This window comes from Mustelus asterias, chromosome 16 (assembly GCF_964213995.1).
Source record: "Mustelus asterias chromosome 16, sMusAst1.hap1.1, whole genome shotgun sequence".
Classification (NCBI taxonomy): Eukaryota; Metazoa; Chordata; class Chondrichthyes; order Carcharhiniformes; family Triakidae; genus Mustelus; species Mustelus asterias.
The window spans coordinates 64,078,122-64,098,570 of NC_135816.1; the positions used below are offsets into that span (position 1 = coordinate 64,078,122).

The 20,449-nt window shown below is 43.2% G+C and overlaps 1 protein-coding gene across 1 annotated transcript in view; it reads left to right on the forward strand.

Annotated features, from left to right (window-relative positions):
* The first annotated feature begins 654 nt into the window (after window positions 1-654).
* Window positions 655-20,449, forward strand: part of LOC144505354 (receptor expression-enhancing protein 2-like) — an 86,374-nt gene continuing 66,579 nt past the window's right edge. Inside the window, exon 1 of the mRNA XM_078231475.1 lies at window positions 655-735. Coding sequence (XP_078087601.1) covers window positions 655-735 — 81 coding nt within the window. The remainder of the gene's footprint in view (window positions 736-20,449) is intronic.

A 20,449-nucleotide genomic window follows, 5' to 3' on the forward strand; every position in this document is an offset into this window, starting at 1 on the left:
CACTCTGTGCATGTCCAGTGCTTGAGAAGATGAACAACTGCTGGAGCAACATTCTGTGTATGTCCATCTCCAGAAAGCTTAAAAGTGGAAATTTCTATACATGCACATTGAAATTTCAAGAAAATACTTGATGGACTTTTCGATGTGCACAGCATTTTGAACATGTAAATCGAGTGGTTCTGAAGGCATGCTAGCAAGATTAATATTCAAAGTACATTTACTTTGTTTTGCTCCTTATATGTGAGTGTATTCTGCAAGGTAGCTAACAAACATACATTAACTGACAAGGACCACATTACTCTCAAAAGGAGGAAGCAAATGTTGGAAGAGAAATTAGAAGTTCTAAGATGCGAACTGTTGAGAAGGCAGCAACCATATCAAAGGAGAACAAAGATAGGATGAAGGTTAGTGAGCAAAGTGCTTCCCCTCCAGTTGTCACAAAGACTATCTATACTCAGTATACTGAATTATAAAACATTGAACGATTGTTGCGTGTGCAGATTTTCTGAAGTGGACCAAGATCATGTTGAAAAGATGTTGATGCAGCACTGGCCAACAAGAAGCTGATGCACCTTGAGCAAGAATATACTCTTATCAAGGGGAAGAGGAGGAAGAGGAGGAGGCATCACAAAGCAAACAACTAACATTGCAACAATGACGGAGGCTACCAAGCTCATTGAGGGAGCACTGAAAAATTTCAAAGATAATGATCCTTCTTTGGAAAGAGGTTTAAAGGTGAGCAGAGATAATAAAAGGGCCGTCAGCTGCAATAGGGAGCTGTACGAAGAAACAAAAGCACAGGGTGTAACAATCCATTCGAGCATTCTTCAGAATTGCTATTCACTAAGCTGTTATGGATATAAAGGTACCTAAAAGTGAGACAGAAGAAAATCTACCTGATTGATGGAGAGTGTTAACTTTTCTTTTTGAATTGTGAGTTGTGTGGATTGTGTTGTGCTCAAATTTGACTGATAAGCAATGCCTATTTCATGTTTAGCCAACACATTGGACTGAAAATCTTGGGTCAGGAACACGTCTTCTGACATTACATACAATTAAATGGGAAACCTTTCTTCAATATAAGTAGTGTTGATTTAAGCTGTGGTTTCCAGGAGCATATCTACCACTTAAGATGAGGTATTGGTGTGTCGTGACACCACATGTGATGGCCAAAACAGAGATAATTGTTTGGGTAATTCCTCCATCAATCATGCCTGGGGCCTGCACTGTTGTAAGTGATTGGGATTGGTCTTTACATACATGATTTGTATATTGTAACTGCCCACCTCTCACTGCATTTTGAGGGTGAAATAATCCTGCCTTTGTTGAAAGACTCTCCTATAGCTTCTGTCATGGACTTGCTAAATGTGGTGTGCATAAGCTGTTGTTTAAATGACCTATTGATGTCAGCCCCATCCCATCCATAACTCATTAGTTGACGCATCGGTGTTGAGTGTTGGAACCTGAGAGGTTGATGAGCAAAAGATATTAACATCAGAGATGAATTGGTTGAGAGGATTACTGGGTGTATCCAGAGTGCAACAAATCAAGGTGTGTTAGGACAGACCTTGAACAAGAAACAACACTTACACAGAAGATCCAAAAAAAATTATTGCAAAGGGTTGGGCATTTTCAAGAATGGAGATGTCTTGAATACCCATTCACAGCTCCGAGCACACAGGTACATGGAATAAGAAGCTGAGGAAGATCAAAGAAGTGGCGAATAGACAATGTCAGGACTGGTTCATCACAGTAAAGGATACAATGGAAAGCAGCAGTCCAGTTAGTTCAGGACTAACAAGCTAGACTTAGTTCCAGGGATGGTCTTGCTGAGCTGACAGATGAGAATTGAGGAACAACCTTTTACTAAGAGACTTGAAATCAAACCAGACGGCACATTTTTAAATGCTGTAGGATTTTAAGCTCTGATAATTTGTGCGACTGTGTAGACAAATTAGTTCCATTGTCAATGCCTTGGCTGCTGGCATACAACCAGTGTGATAACAAGTTTGTCATGGCTGGATGTTTGCTGGACTTTGCAATTCAAGAGCCTAGTGTGATCCTTGCATATCCCAAAGTCCAGAGATATGAATTAGATTCACGTTTTAATCATACAATTTAACATATACAGATGGAACTTTTAATATGAAAAAAGAACTTTGTTTTAAATTCAATGTACATTTTATTTTACTCTCATATATATATATATATATATCATCAGCACCACCATCATAATTGTTCTAGTTAGAATCATAGAATCATTTAGTTAGAATCATAACCCAGGCCCTATCCCCATAACCTCATGCACTTACCCTAGCTAGTCCCCCTGACACTAAGGGGCAATTTAGCATGGCCAATCCACCTAACCCGCACAATTTTGGGAAAAAACCGGAGCACCTGGAAGAAACCCACGCAGACACAGGGAGAATGTACAAACTCCACACAGACAGTGACCCAAGCTGGGAATCGAACCCGGATCCCTGGCGCTGTGAGGCAGCAGTGCTAACCACTATGTCACCGTGCCACCCACAAATAGACTTTGTTTACTTTCCACTTCAGTGAGCATAATTCACATCCAGTACAGCTGATCGGCGACTCAACCTGCATTTTAACAGTACTTACAGCATAGAGACACATTGCAATACCCAATACACAGGACATCATCTCCACTGCCTTTCAAAAGGAGATAAGTCCACTACTGGTTATCAACAACAATAAATGTAAACATGTACCATTGAGCCATAATCTCAACAGTCTATAACGTTTCAAGCAATGTCAACAACAAAACTAGCATGGAATATTAATAACTGTCGGTTTTGCAATGGAAAAACCAATAGTGTCATCCTAAAATGAGAACACAGTTTTAAAATTATTCAAGTCTCAACACAAGTTTATTTTTATGGATAGGTAACATATCATCTTGGTATGCAGGTTCGGCAAACGCTTGCTGAATCTAAATGGCTGTATCTCTCTTGGTTTTTTAAAATCATTTTGTGTCAAGATTGCTCAGTGTAAGACATGGCATGTGCATGTTACTGAAACTAATGTCAGTCAAGCTCCTGTTGTTACATCCTGTTTCTGTTAGACTTCTTGATATGGACGCTGGTTCCTCAATTCGCTGTTAACATTTTCAAATTTGCTTTAACCATTTTTGTCTGTGCATTTGAACTCATTAAGGAAGTTTGTAAACAGGCCATATTTTTCTCGTTACTACTGTACGGTGCATCAGAACAGCAAATTAGGTTGTGTGAAGATTGTAAAGTTGCTTTTACAGGCACTATTTGAGCTTCACGATAAGTTGCTAGACACATTTTTCGATTGCTATAAAGCCATGATTCTGACTGGGTGCAAGGCTCTAAAACTTGCACCATTCCCGGAATTTTTACCTCCAACAAATGTCTGTTTTTTGTGTTGAAGCCCAATTTGAGCATCAAGCTGAACTCCTCAATATTCCTTCCCAGAAGCCAACATATCATTTGCTACAAACTATCTATCTGGCTGTACTGTTTTTTGTACTATGAAAAATCAATCCTCTTCTTTCAATTCATCAAAAAGGTCAGGTACAAATTAGGGTGAAATTGAAATGGCAACCCATTTCCTGCTGCCGTTTGTTCCAATGTTGCTTGAAGACACTTCATCAGTGCTCTTTATCCTTTTATGTGAATGAAATTGTTACATGTTCCACCTTTTAGTGGCCCAGTGCAGTAGGTATAGTTTCTGCTATCTCTCACTGTTGGGTTCTATGCATGTGGCAGGTTTATGGTTCTACTCCTTAGGTCAGTGCTCTGTTTTTCCTCAAGATGTACCTGGATCTTTGGAGGAACTGCTGATCGTATTTATTGGCATTTATCCTGTTTGAACAGCTTGTCCAAGATTATTGTTTTTTTTAAACAAGAATTGTTGCAATTCCATTTGCCCTGTTTCAAATTAGCACCGTGTATGTTAAGAACAGTTAGTGGGTCTGAGATGCCAAAGGTACGACACCAATAAAACATTGCATGGCCAACTAAAATCAGTGAGACCTGACTTAATGTTATTGACGGCCTGAATAATTCCCATCAATTTTCCCACTCAAATAATCAACGATTGCAGCAGTTGAGGAACTATCAACAAAACATGTTGTACTGTGAATGAAAATTTGATCAGATTTTTATAACCCATATTTATTGAATAAAAAGGTCTCAGAGGAGTGTACAAAAATGATGAACTGCAGCCCACGGAGGAAGGAATTCTTCAAATGCAGACAATAAAAATATAACAAAACTTACTCCAACTTATAATCAAAGAAAGGGTTTAATAAAGACACTTCATTACTCCAAACTTGGGGCCTCGCCCTGGGCCATTCCAAGCTCCCCACAATTCCCAACAGGTTCTTATTTATAGTGAGTCAGCTGGTCAGCTGACCATCACATCATTCTGTAATTGGTTCCATGGTTTACTGGGTCAGCTGACCCTGACAGCTTGTTACCATTGGTCACATTATATCCAATACAAAGTTGTCACCGGTTACATTCTAACAATGCAAGCATGAATGTAGGAGGAGAGGCCACAGAATCTGAAGAATGACTGACAGCTTTCCCAGCACATAGAAGTTGAACATCAGAGAAAGACAGTGGTATAGAGTTATTGAGCCATGGTTATGCAGAGCATGCTAGTTGAGTGATAATGTCTCTTCACTCTCCACTTCATCATGAACAAGTTGCTTGATCCCCTAGCCAATACCGTTCTTGAAACAGATGCAGCTCCTGGAATGAAGCCGAAAACCAATCATAGAATCATAGAAATTAAATCTAAGAACTACTTGACCCTCATGCCAAAGAGCAGGCACCTTCCCATTTTCTGTAACTTTATAAAGCTCTCTGCTGCTAGAGAGGTTTCCTGACCTCGAGCATTGATCAGGAATCATCGCCACCCCCACCCCAGCCTCTGAGCAGAACATGTAAATCTTCTCTCTCATTGTCCTCAGCCAGGACTGAATTTACCAGTCATCAGCACAGAGGCGGGTTACAAGTCCACTGAATCGCAAGTTTGAGCAATATTATAGTATTGCTCCTGTGTGGTCCTGTAGCAGTGATGGTGTTTTATAGGTTTGACTCACATTACTTGACATTTCCACTGTATGTAAGACTTCTGTTTTGTGTTCTTAATTACAAATCAATTGCATTTATATAGCACTTTCAGGATATTCCAAAGGGTTTTACAGTCAATGAGCGGTTATCATGTTGAGAAGGTGGCAGTTTGTGCACAACAGATTTGAGGGCAAAATGTTGGCCTGGACTTTAGGGGAGAACTTCCTAACCCATTGATGAAATAGTGCCATGGGATTATCCACATCTGTCTGAGGGGACAAATGGAGGCTTGATTTAACATTTCATATGTCCAATAGATCCAACAACTTTAAAGCTTCATTATGAAGGACATGATATGCTGATAGAGATTTGGAAGGAGGCACAGGTAGAACATCAACATGGGCACTGGCCTGATGGCTTATTTCTGTGCTATAAACTCTACATGCCACAAGAGTTAGCCCCTACCTTATCTTTTACTAACATATTAGTCACAGTTAGTAAGCGTCCATGTATGTACATGTAACCAGCCCACTTTGTAGGACATTAGATTTCCTGAGGATGATTCCTGGTATTTGGGAGTAAAACTTCTCACAGGCACCTCGAGTAGATGAACAGTGTGTTGCAGGGTGTTGGATACAGTTTGGTTTGTCTGAAGAAGTCTTCGTAGTCACACCTCGGTCTTTATTGGACTCCTTGAATTATTTACAAATTTACAGTAAAGGGTACAAGCCAGCAGCGCTCCCCATGCTTGCTGATACACATGGTTCTGTTCAGGACTAAACTGACACTGGGTACAATTCATATGCTGTCTTACACCACTGTGTGGGCTGTGTTGCACATACATTAACACTATGTGTACTAGACCCTTATACTACATCTTATCCCTCTTCTAGAAGGTAGTAACATTTGGTCACCAGATGTGATGTGACAACAGCACCAAGTGCAATTGCCTTTGTCTGATAAATGATAGAAAGCAGTTTTACAGTTACAGTGTTAGGCCTCACCTCTTATCTCTTCAAGGCTGCTTTATTCAAGGGTATCCAAAACTTTTCGAGATGTGGAATCACTCGTGACCTCCCTTGCAGAGGGATTTGGACCAACTAGAAAAATGGGCTCAAAAATGGCAAATGGAATTTAACGCAGACAAGTGTGAGATATTGCACATTGGAAGGACAAACCAAAGTAGAATGTACAGGGTAAATGGTAGGACTCTGAAGAGTGCAGTTGAACAGAGGGATCTGGGAATACAGGTACAGAATTCCCTAAAAGTGACGTCACAGGTGGATAGGGTCGTAAAGAGTGCCTTTGGTACATTGGCCTTCATAAATCGGAGTATCGAGTATAAAAGTTGGAGTGTTATGGTAAGGTTATATAAGGCATTGGTGAGACCGAATTTGGAGTATTGTGTACAGTTTTGGTCACCTAGTTACAGGAAGGATGTAAATAAGGTTGAAAGAGTGCAGAGAAGGTTCACAAGGATGTTGCCGGGACTTGAGAAGCTGAGTTACAGAGAGAGATTGAATAGGTTGGGACTTTATTCCCTGGAGCGTAGAAGATTGAGGGGAGATTTGATAGAGGTGTATAAGATTTTGATGGGTATAGATAGAGTGAATGCAAGCAGGCTTTTTCCGCTGAGGCTAGGGGAGAAAAAAACCAGAGGGCATGGGTTAAGGGTGAAAGGAGAAAAATTTAAAGGGAATATTAGGGGGGGCTTCTTCATGCAGAGAGTGGTGGGAGTGTGGATTGAGCTGCCGGATAAAGTGGTAAATGCGGGGTCACTTTTAACATTTAAGAAAAACTTGGACGGGTTCATGGATGAGAGGGGTGTGGAGGGATATGGTCCAAGTGCAGGTCAGTGGGACTAGGCAAAAAATGGTTCGGCACAGACAAGAAGGGCCAAAAGGCCTGTTTCTGAGCTGTAATTTTTGATGGTTCTATGGTTCTAAGTGCATCAGGGAACCCCAAGCATTCTCATCATGTCCACGTCCCATTATTTGCCATGAAATAGGGCGCGAACAGAGAAATCAAATGTAAACAAGTTTTTTTTCTAGCTATAATCTATTCATATATTTAGTAATAGGAAGAGGCACACAGTCACAAATACATTCACTAGCTACCTGGCCCCTTCATATTAACCCCTGGCCAAGCCACTCTCCCATGGCCCCGCAGCATTAACCATTGGAAGTAGTACCCACCTTACGAGTGGGTAATCCGGTCATAGTTAAGAAGTTCTCTTAGTAAAAAAAATGTAAGTCTAAATGACCATTTGTCATTTTTATTATTAGGGGGAGTGATCCTGGGAAACTGACACTCATATTGGAAACACACTCCTCTCTCTCATCCACACATACACCTCGCTTTCTCTCACACACACATACGCACACACACACTCCTCTCTCTCTCTCACACACACACACACACACGCACCTCACTCTCTCTCTCACACACACACCTCGCTCTCACACACACCACACACACCTCTCTCTCACACACACACCTCTCTCTCACACACACACACACCTCTCTCTCAAACACACACACACCTCTCTCTCACACACATGCACACCTCTCTCTCACACACACACACCTCTCTCTCACATACACACACACCTCTCCCTCACACACACACCTCTCCCTCACACACACACCTCTCTCTCACACACATACACACCTCTCTCTCACACACATACACACCTCTCCCTCACACACATACACACCTCTCCCTCACACACATACACACCTCTCTCTCACACACACACACACCTCTCTCTCACATACACATACACCTCTCTCTCTCTCACACACACACCTCTCTCTCTCACACATCTCTCTCTCTCACACACACACATATCTCTCTCTCCCCTGCACATACCTCTCTCTCATACACACATATATGACCTCATCTCACACACACTCATCCCTTCTCTGTCACACAATAACCACCCTTCACACATTCACCCCCCGCATCACAAACTCAACTCCACCCTCACAGACACTCAGCCCCTCTCTCACACACACTCTACCTCCTCACATACACTGTACTCCCCTCCCTCACAGACACTCACCACCCCGCTCACAGACACTCACCCACACACTCTACCCCACCCTGCACATATCCAATCCTCTCTCTCACACACATTCTATTATTCACAGACACAAGCCCTCTTTCTTTTACTTGGAAGCAGCATTTTTCAAATCTGTCTGTCTTGTCCCTAGGAACCCAATTGGGAAGTCCTCCTCTGTTCAATATTTCTTCCATTAGGCCACAGCTGGAGCCTGTCTTTCTGGGACAGCACTTATCTGAATTCAATATTTTCACCATCAAAGTCTCAGTTCATCATTCAATTTAATAGTAACTAAATTTCCTTCTGTTAATTATGTTGGTTCCTCTAGAATTTGATCTGTTCTATTATTTATTCTTCCTTCAGCTTTTTTCATGGTTAATTATTACATTTGTCTAGGTCTCTAGTATGTTCTGTCAGCCAGCCTGGGCACTCAAGGATGGCTCTTCCTGTATCAGCGGAAATCTGTGCTTTGTGTACACTTCGGTTAACTTCATTTAGCCACAGTGCATTCAGCACAGGTCAAGTTACCCTAACAATCATTTTGTATTATTATCCTGCAAACCCACGTTGTACTGGCACAGATGCCCTGCCAATCCATTATTGTTTCTCAAACATGTTTATTGAATTTTAATTGAAATTGCCTTCTTTGTTGCTTACCTTGATGTTTTTGGGATCAGGCTCATGTCCGCATGTGGAAAAAATATATATTAACTGAGGAGCAAAGCTTTCCTGTCTGAGTTAGGATGGTGAAGTTACTATACAAGCCCCCAGATAGCACAAATATTGGAGAAAACAGCTGGAGATGAAGGGCCAAGAACCTCAAGAAATCACTTCAGGGCAGAAGCTGGAATGGGAGACATCGAAATCATACAGTACAGAAAGAGGCCATTTGGCCCATCGAGTCTGCACCGACCACAATCCCACCCAGGCCCTACCCTCATATCCCTATATATTTTACCCGCTAATCCCTCTAATCTACGCATCCCAGGACACTAAGAGGCAATTTTAGCATGGCCAATCAACCTAACCCGCACAGCTTTGGACTGTGGGAGGAAACCGGAGCACCCGGAGGAAACCCACGCAGGCACGAGGAGAATGTGCAAACTCCACACAGACAGTGACCCAAGCTGGGAATCGAACCCAGGTCCCTGGAGCTGTGAAGCAGCAGTGCTAACCACTGTGCTACCGTGCCGCCCCAACCTTGGTTGACTTGAAAAACCTTCTGTGTGCCATGTGAGATTGACGACTGTTCTAAATATCTCTACTTGTACTATGGGGGCGATGTTATTTAAAAATTCTTCAGTCCAGAATGAATGTGAAAACGGGAGAGTTTCTGATCCGTTTTTTCAGCGAATCTAAAATCCTATCTTATGCACTTTGAGCAGAAAAAAACCTCAAAATCCATTTCTCGCCTGTAGGGGGAGGCAGCGGGGCTTAAATTGCCCGAAAGCAGGCTGAGAGTAGCAGAGGGTGCCATTGCGCATGCACAAGCCCCCCTACTACAGCCGTCCTACCAGTGCCAGATATCCATGGTGACCAGCTGTGATTCTCGCTGGAGAGAACTTCTCCAGAGACGCCACAGAGGCAAGTGAGCCCAGGTGATACCGTCCCGGGCTCACTAATGACATTAAAATTAGATTTAAATTTGATTTGAATAATTTATTCAGCCTCACGCCAGAAATGGGCGCGCGGTTGATTGTGCCAGATATCCGGTGCCAGTAAGATGGCGAGAGGCGAAAGGTGGGGCATGAATCTGATTTCTCGGCTCTCGCATGTTCTTACCGGCTCACCCGGCCCATCAGCCGGATCACCCCTTACCTGTCACTTCAGCTTTACAGTGACTCGGGGTTTACTGTTGGAGAAGTTGGAGTACATGTGCATAAGAGGTGATCCAGATCACAAGGGAGCTCCATTGTTAAACTTCTCACTATTGTACTGGTAGATCTAGGCTGTTCACTATTCATTATCCATTGTTAAAAAATAGCTGTTGAGGCCACTTAAGGCAGCATCTAATATCACCTTAAGAGTTAATATCCAACGCTAAATATTAATCTCTGGATTGCTACATACCATATGTTGAACAATGGAAGCAGGATAAGATTATGCAGACAAATATGTGGCTAAAAATGGGGGGCAGAATTCTCCCAAAAAATTATGTGTTAAATTCGCGTGAAAACTGGAGTAATTCACGCTGGTTTTTTTCAGTAGGAGTTCAGAGAAGAATCTGCCACACTCTGTGCACTGCAGAGGCCACCAGCGTGAATATCATTAAATTACGGGGGGGGGAGGTCTATTCCCACTGGAGAGGCCGGCAGCATCATGCGGAATGGGCCACTGCGCATGCGCCAATCTGTCAGTGCCGAGATCGCCACATGCACATTGGCCCCGCACTGATGGCCTCCCAAGTGCTGGCCAGCTCAATCGCTGGCCAGCCCCGTGGTCCTCGCAACGCCAGCTCTCCACTCCCCCCCGCCCCTCCCATCATGGCCCGATTGCAGGCCATCCCCGACCATTCCCAGGCCAGCCCTGAACCCCTCCTCCCGTCCTGTCCCGGTCTCCAGAACCCCCCCACGCTGATCCCCCCCCCTGACAGTTACTTCCCCCTGACAGTCCCGACCCCCCCCCCCACCGACCCCGCCACAGTGCCGACTGCCCCCAGCAGGCTGATCGCCCCCCCCCCCTCCCCCCCACCTACCTCCGGCTGAACCCCCAGCCACCCATGATCACTGGCCTCCCTCCTTCCAATCCCAACTGCAGAGTGGCAGCGGGAACTCCACACCCACTGATCACCCCCCTAGGCCCCACCCCATCTGGCCCTGCTCCCCGGGGCCCCGTCTCCATATGTCCTGCCCCCTTGGCACTGCCCCATGCCCGGTGAGCAGTGCCAAGTTGGCGGGGGCCCAGACGTTAATGCCCAGGGGGCACCACCCCGCCCAACCCTCTGAGGAGCCCAACCCCCAATGGGGTCAGGCCCCTAGTTTCCAGAAGTGGGGAGCTATTGTAAACCCACTTAGTGAAATACTCTGGGGGAGTGGGAGATGCTAGTGGGCCCGGTGACCTCAGTCATGGGCCTAGCTAATCATATGTAAAATATATTAAAATGAAGACTGAAATAAAATGTGCAGCTCCGTGCCGATTTCCGGTGTGGAGCAGACGCCGCTGGAAAACCAGCGCTGGGCGATGTTATCGCAGCTAAAAAAATAGTGCAGGGGGATGGGAGAATCGCTCCCGTGGTATATAACGGAAGGGTTTAAATGATGGGACATTGGAACTTGGGTGGCAGTATAAACTCAATGACTAGCATCTTAACTGTGCTAATCCCAATATGCTTGAGGAGAGGAAGACTAGAGCATTGAGTTTGGATTTAAGCTAGTATTGTGGGAGCTGTGATGAGAGGAACATTATAAAGATGAGGAAACCAACAGCACTGCAATAAACTGCACCAAAGTGTGTTAAAATTAGATCAGAGTGTCTAAACTGAGAAAGGAGGAGAGAACAGAAGTGGTAATACCAGGGACGGCTGCATTAAGGAGTGAAGGCAAATGTCTTTTTAAAATACGAAGTATTAAGAATAAATGGGGTGATCTGGAGCATTATTCATTTGGGAAGGCTGATGATTTCCCTGTCAAGTGGCATTTGAGTAATGGCTAAAAATGATACAGTGGGGTGAATATCAGCTATCGATAGGCACATATGAACAGGAAAAAAAAGCAAGGAAGGTCCCACAATGTAGCAAAATGAAACAAGCATCAGTGAAACAGTTGGCAGTCACCATTCACTGTGTAGTGATTCATGTTTCTTAGAGCTCAGGTCTGATACATTTCTTCTCCTGTCTGCTGGTTGATGCAGTTGTCCCAGTTATAGGCTGAGCAGTTCCATAAACCCAAGTGAAAATGGATATCCTTTCTGAGTGTTAAACTCGGTAGCTGAGTTTACTGCCACATTTGTTTCTTCAAAATGTGATTTTTTCCCCCCCCTCTTCTACTGGTTTGCAGTAGAGGTGTGCTACGAAGTGTGATGTGATGGAGGAACGAGTGTGCTTTAATACTTGTTTTAATGAATCACTCGTTGAAGCTGCTGCTGCCTGTATTGTTAACCATTCGGAAGCACCAACAAAAATCAGAATCCAAGAAAGTGAAGGCTGCAACCCTGTGGGAATGATGTGGAGATGCCGGCATTGGCCTGGGATAAACACAGTAAAAAGTCTCACAACACCAGGTTAAAGTCCAACAGGTTTATTTGATAGCACAAGCCACTAGCTTTCAGAGCGCTGCCCCTTCATCAGGTGAGTGGGAGTTGTGTTCACAAACAGGGCATATAGAGATACAAACTCAATTTACAATATAATGGTTGGAATGCGAGTCTTTACAGGTAATCAAGTCTTAAGTGTCACATGTCACACTATCTGTAATCCCCACGACTTGCCTGGGCTTGCAAAATCTCACTAACTGTCCTGGCTGGAGACAATACACATCTCTTTAACCTGTGCTTAACTCTCTCTCCACTCACATTGTCTCTACCTTTAAGACTTGATTACCTGTAAAGACTTTCATTCCAACCATTATTTTGTAAATTGAGTTTGTGTCTTTATATGCCCTGCTTGTGAACTGAAATCCCACTTACCTGATGAAGGGGCAGCGCTCCGAAAGCTCGTGGCTTGTGCTACCAAATAAAGCTGTTGGACTTTAACCTGGTGTTGTGAGACTTCTTACTGTGTTTACCCTGTGGGAAGACAAAGTCCAATTTAAACTCGAGACAGAGAGGTCAACTGAGAGTCAGCATTGTGACAGGGAATTAATGGATGGGTTTGAAGTGGTTGTATTTTTCTCTGCTCTTAACGTTCACTGCATTTTTGAGATAATCATACTAACGGCGGTACCTTGAGATTATCCACCTTAACGAGAAGGGACGTGCTGGGATGATGTAGGATGGAAATGGCCTCACAGCTGTTTTCTCAGTCAATGACATTCAAACCCAATGTGTAATTGCAGTGGAATCACCACGTTTGCAGCTTTTGGAGAATCTATCTCAAATGAGTGTCTGTTAAAACATATTTCCTGTCATAAAATTTACAGTTTGAAAATAAGCAAGTGTCATATCCCAACACTTTAGAAGGAGATAGACCCTTTGTTTTAATTTACATATCAGCATATTGGAACATACTTATGAAGGAGAGAATAGTGAAACCTCCCAACTGCTGTGTTAACAGATAGAAGCAGGCGTGATGAACATGCCATAATGCTACGATTAGAAACCAATTGTAAGGCAGAATTCCATTCTACTCTGCTGCTTCCACTTGGCAATTTGCAAACAAAGTGTGCCATACATTCCTCTGTCTTTCCAATCAATCTGTTTCATTTGCATAACAAACAGTGTTTGCTGCTGAATTGTTGGAGCGTGAGAGTCTGAAGCCAGTCCACCATCAGCATGTTGTCACTGTGCGCTGCAGAGAAATAAATACCCAATCCGAGCATCATTTTGGATTGAGTATTAAATCCCAATGAGCCAAATCTTTCCCATGATACAGATTTCCTAACCTGGGAAGGGTGTTTGAAAAATTGTATTTTGAGTGCACCATTGATGCTGTATTAGAAATTCAGTCACACTAATACTTCATGTGTCGCAGTCCCTCAGTCCAGATCAACAGGAGGAGATTTGAACATTAGCTGCCTCAATTCAGTGTGTACAGCTCCTAGTTCAGGTCTGATCTAGATCCACGCAATACTTTGTCACACTGCAGAGATTTTGACCCATTTTCCACAGGAAGGAAAGTGAAGTTACATTTAAACAGTTTTCAAGTAACATATTTTTAAGCAACTTTTTTTTAGAGAAAACACTGATACTGTGCAGTGAGCAGTTACAATGCTAAGCAAGTAAGATGTTACCCCAAAGAATCCAAACAGTGAACTATTATTCAGCCTGCTATGGCAATCAATATGCAGCATACACACGTTAGCCTGTGCTTTTCCATCCAGTCAAGAGTTAGGAAATTTCGTGGCTTGCCGCACCCTACTTGGGAAAAGTACTCCAAGTGGTAGGATTTTTGTTTGGGGTGGTGGTTGTGGAATGGAGTGGGTTCAATGACCATTGATGCAAATCGGAGGCAGCCATGGTTGGGGCTGCCAAGTGCCATGACAGGCTGTTTAAATGGCCCAACTCAGTTCTCTGGGACTTCGTACCAGTTCTTTTCTTAAACATCAATTGCCTTCACCCTTCACACCCTCTCAACCACTCCTCCTCCCAATCCCAACAGTCACATATAGCCCCTATGCCAACTTAGTGCCAACCCATCCCCATAGCTCCTTATAACCCCTATAACTTAGTGTCTATTCATGACCCATCATTTTTTGCCCTTACATTTTCCATGCCAATTCACCCACTGTCCGTCATAAGCAGACTTCAGGAGCCATGCTGTGATTAAATTAAATAAAGTTCTAAATATCAATTTCAACATTGAGTTTAAGAGATAAACAAGTACCATTCATGAAAGCCCATTCAAAACATTCAAATCCCTGAAGTACTTAATCTCTTACCAAAACAAACAGACTTGTATACATAACCCAACGTAAAAGACTGCTGATTTTTAAAATAACCTTTTTGAGCTGTCAATCAAATTGGGAACTTACAAGCCAGCCCCCACCACCCCCTGACTGTTAATTTGTGGAAAGCAGCCAAACATCAACAATGGTATAATGATAGCACTTTGGGTTATGTTAACAAACAACTATTGAAACTGTTAGAACTTTTTTAACTCTCACTGATGCAGACAGGCAGATTTTTCTATTTTTAGAAAGCTGGCCATTTAAACAACTTATCAGCTTGACAGTTCTACACACCTTACCCACCACTCAAGAGCATTTACAAATTTTCTAAAGATCTATAATTTCTACCCCCTGTGATAAGGCCCTGCTCCAGCATCTATAGGGTATGTTTGAACTCAGCACTGAGTTCAAATGGTCCTGATAAGGTTGGGAATCCCACATATGAGAGTTATACCCTCTTTACACATGCCCCCCCCCCCCACCCCCCCACCATCGACAAAAATAGAAGCTGTCAGAAATTGGGGCAGGACTTCTGGATCTGGGTCCCGCTTGATATTCTACAAGGTCCCCCGTGTCTCCAGGACTCATCGAAAATCCAGGACATTGCACTGGGATTGTCCCAGGTGCTGTGCTCAGATTGTCTGATGAAGGCCCTTTACTCCTCCAAGTTATTACACTGAGCCACTCAAGTACTTGAGCAGAAATTGGTGCAGGCAAATCTTTGTCGGGATCAGAAGGATCTGGCAGCAGGATATCTGGCAGCAGGATACCTTAAGTCAAGCAAGACAACCCACTGATGTGGGGAAACATATTGTAAGAACACTGGAATTGATATCTGGACAAACATAGAACAAGGAAGCAGACAACCTCCACCCCCCCCCCCCCCCCCCGCCCCCCACCTCCCCGCCCATCCCCGGCCCCCCCAGGTGCACTTACACACATCCATCCCCTTACAGAACCTCTCAATAAGGAACAGAGTGGGGTTTTGGTCCAGGAATGAATGACGCTGAATGATCACCCAATGTGAGTCCCTCTTACAACCCAAATCATCCAGGAGGAAGTCAATAACAAATCATACACCAGGCTTGACTGCAAAACCTGGATTCTCACTTACTAAAATTAAACATGGAGCACAGAAATAATTATAAATTGACACAAGGATAGTTAGAATTACCAGTTGGCAAAGCATGGAGAACTCTGAGTGAAATATGAGATTGAAATCCACTGTTACTGGATTTCAACATTATTTTGATCTGAACTATAATTTGTTAATCAGCCTGGTGCTGCTATAAACTGGTGAATTTACAATATGAGTACATTCCTTGGGTAGCTGGCATATTTCCACCTCTTGTAACAAAGATGACTCCATCACTACCTCAGACTGTTGAAACTCTAAATGTTGCCTTTGTCAGCTTGAGCCTTGACTAATCCAGTCATCTCTTGACTGGCCTGCCATCTTTCACCTTCTGTAAACTTGAGCTTATCCAAAACTCTGCTGCTTGTACCATAACTCGCACCAAGTCCTGTTCACCCATCCCTTCTGTCCCTGCTGACCTACACTGGCTCCTTGTCCAGAAGTGCATTGATTTTAAAATTCTCATCCTCATGTTAAAATCCCTCCGTGGCCACCTCTCTTTAGATGGCTTCATTATTCCTGTGAAGTGCTCTGGGACATGAATTCAAGGTGCTTTGTGAATGTAAGTCATTGTATTATCTCATTGTGGATTAATGCAAAGCCGAAGGAGGTTGAAAATTGAACTTTAATGGAGACTTGTTGCTGCTGCGGTTTGCGTGTGTTAACCGACTGTGCAAGAGAACTGAATTACATGATGTTGTATCACTTTCGGTGGTGGCGCACACATTAGCATAGACACAAGGGGAAACATCCTCTCCACATCCATCCTGTCAAGACCCCTCAGGATCTTATAGAAACATAGAAACCCTACAGTGCAGAAGGAGGCCATTCGGCCCATCGAGTCTGCACAGACCACAATCCCACCCAGGCCCTACCCCCACATATTTTACCCGCTAATCCCTCTAACCTACGCATCCCAGGACTCTAAGGGACAATTTTTAACCTGGCCAATCAACCTAACCCGCACATCTTTGGATTGTGGGAGGAAACCGGAGCACCCGGAGGAAACCCACGCAGACACGAGGAGAATGTGCAAACTCCACACAGACAGTGACCCGAGCCGGGAATCGAACCCGGGACCCTGGAGCTGTGAAGCAGCAGTGCTAACCACTGTGCTACCGTGCCGTGTTTCAATCAAGAATAGCAGCAAATCTGAGGATTTTTACAAGGTTGGGGAATTAAATAATTCCACGTCACGACGGTCGCACAGACTTTCTCCACACTTTGTGAGCATTTATATTTACTCTAAACATTTGTAACTCCCACACTGCTGATTAAGCAAAAATGAGGTCTGTTTGATCTCAGCACTGCTGAATTTCGGTTTCCTTAAAATATTCAGATGATTATATTTAACATCTGAGCAAATACACTATTATAACAGTTGTGACAGATCAGAGTCTGAGGCCTGGGGCAGAATTTTACAGCCCCTTCTGCTGGCGGGATTTCCCATCCCACCATAGTTAATGGACTTTCAACAGGGCCATAAAATTACTCTGCGCTCCCGGGTCCCTGCGGGATTGGGGAGACTCTGTGGACCTTCTGGAATGGTGGTCGAGAATTGGATCTGGAAGTTCTGCCCCCACCTCTGAGAGATCCAATTTTAACCAATAGGGAAACGGGGATGGGATGTGACACACATGAGGGATACCCAAGATAAAAACAGAAACTGCTGGAAGACCTCGGCATTTTCTCAGCAAAGAGAAACAGAACAAATATGTTGACGCTTCTTCTGGACTTGAAATATTAACACTGTTTCTCGCTCCACAGATGCTGTCAGACCTGCTGAGTCTTACCAACATTTTCTGTTCTTATTTCAGGTTTCCAGCATCTGCAGTATTTTGTTTTTATTTTAAGAAACCCAAACTCAGTGCTGAGATCAAACAGACCCCATTTTTGCTTAATCGGCAGTGTGGGAGTTACAAATGTTTAGTGTAAATATAAATGCTCACAAAAGGTGGAGAAAGTCTGCACAACTGTCATGACGTGAAGGTATTTAATTCCCCAGCCCTTTAAAAATCCCCAGATTTGCTGCTATTCTTGATTGAAACATATAAGATCCTGAGGAATCTTGACAAGGTGGATGTGGAGAGGATGTTTCCCCTTGTGGGAAAATCTAAATCTCGAGGTCACTGCTTAAAAATAAGGGGTTGCCTATTTAAGACAGAGATGAGAAGAAATTTTTTTCCTTTTTAAGTTTATTTATTAGTGTCATATGTAGGCTTACATTAACACTGCAATAAAGTTACTGTGAAAATCCCCTAGTCGCCACACTCCAGCACCTGTTCGGGTACACTGAGGGAGAATTTAGCATGTCCAATATCCCTAACCAGCAAGTCTTTTGGACTGTGGGAGGAAACCGGAGCACCCAGAGATCATGCAGACTCTGCACATACAGTGACCCCAGCTGGGAATTGAACCTGGGTCCTTGGCATTGTGAGGCAGCAGTGCTAGCCACTGTGCCATTGTGCTGCCCAAGACAGTAGTGAGTCTTTAGAACGTTCTTCCTCAAAAGGCGGTGGAAGCAGAGTTTTTGAATGTTTTCAAGGTAGATAGATTCTTAATAAAACAAAGGGGTGAAAAGGTTATCAAGGGTAGTCTGGAGGTCACAATCAGATCAGCCATGATGTCATTGAATGATGGAGCAGACTCAAAGGGCCGAGTGGTCGATTCCTACCCCTACCTCATATGTCTGTACATAAGTCTCTTCTTTTAATTAATACTATCGTTAACCTCCTGAGTAAGCCATGGATGGACTTTTCCTGCTTTTTCAAGAAATGTACTTTGTTGAACATTTTGATTTAAAAAAAATGTTTCCCACTGTTCATTTACCGGCATATCTTTTAGTCTATTTATCCAATCAACTCTAGCCAGTTCTCCCTTCGTACCTATGTTAATTGGCTTTGTTTAAGTTTAAGATTAAGATTCTTGTTTGTGATTGGAAACTTACTAGCTCCCAATGCATCTTTTACTATCTGCCTCATCTCATAATGCTAGATCTAAAATAGGTTTATCCCTAGTAAATTCAATAACATATTGCTCCAAGGAACTGTAACAGGGGCATTCTACAAAATCATCTGGGCCATTTTGGTTGGTCCAGTCTATATGAAGATTAAAGTCCATCACAATTGTTATATCGTTTTTGTTACAAGTTAAGACTCTTTTAACATTTAAGAAAAACTTGGACGGGTTCATGGATGAGAGGGGTGTGGATGGATATGGTCCAAGTGCAGGTCAGTGGGACTAGGCAAAAAATGGTTCGGCACAGACAAGAAGGGCCAAAAGGCCTGTTTCTGAGCTGTAATTTTCTATGGTTCTATGGTTCCAATCATTTTTTTGTTTAATGCTCTATACAAGTGTATAACTATCATTAGGAGGGCTATAAACTACTCCCACCAGGGTTTTCTGACTCTTGCTATTCCTTATCTCCCCTTAAATGATTCAACCTCATGATCTTTTGAGTCAAAATCCTTCCTTGTTAATGTCCTTGTGTCATCCTTTATGATTAGGGCTACCCATCCCTCCTCCCCTTTGCCATTCTGACTTTCTTTTTGAAATATTGTGTACCCTGGAATATTTATTTCCCAACTTTGGTCACCATGTAACTATGTTTCTGTGATGGTGATTAGATCTAAATCATGTATCTCTATTTGTGCCACTAGTTCATCTACCTTATTGTGGATGCTTCGCGCACTCAGGTAAAGGACCTTCAATTTTTTTTTATATTCCCTGCATGGACCTTACTCGCTGATGCATAACTACTGTTAAGCTCTCTGTTCCTGCTTCTCCCCCTCTGCTTGCTTTTAGCCACATTGCTACATATCTTATTTTACCTTATTTCTGTCTACTTTTAGCTTAAGTTTTATATTCGTTTTTGACGTTTTAATTTGCACTAAGCTCCAATACACAGGACAAAATATTTAAATACTTGTTACTTCAAGCTTGTACAAACCACAGGTTTTGGAAGCAACTGAATTGCCACTCTCATCAAATTCTAAGTTTTGGTTCCCCCTCTCCTTTCTCTCTCCCCTCCTTCCTGGAGACTCGGAAATTCAGAGTCTTCAAGCAGATAAAAGCAGTTCGACCCAGGAGTGAAGTGCCTTTCCATTTAACCGCTGGATCCAATTTACCTGCTTCACCAATCCACCCCCCCAATATTTCTGATCTTCTCCACAAGACTTCCAATCTCTCCAACCCCCCTCCCCCCACAACCTCCTCAACCTGACTCCCACTCCAATCTTCCTGCTTTCCTCTCACCAATGCCCCCTCCATTTGACTGGCTATAGCCAGGAAATGGTGTGCAAAATTGCCAATTGATCCTGCCATCAAACTTGACAGGACCTTTGCAAAATCCAGATTTACCGACTTCCATGCAACCCCTTCTCTCCCTGGCTCTAAGTTAACCTCTAGCCCAGTGGTTCCCAACCTTTTCCTTTCTGGGGACCATAGATCGCTATCAAAAGCTTTTGTGGACCACCGTGTACACAAGCCATTTGAAACATTTTTTGCAGAGCCGACAACTGACAGAGTCAAATGTATATATCAACGGATATTAAAAACCAGGTATTTTTAATTGTTTATGATCCACACTCACAAATACATTGCGGATTATATTACACAAGAATGTTTGTGAAGCAATTC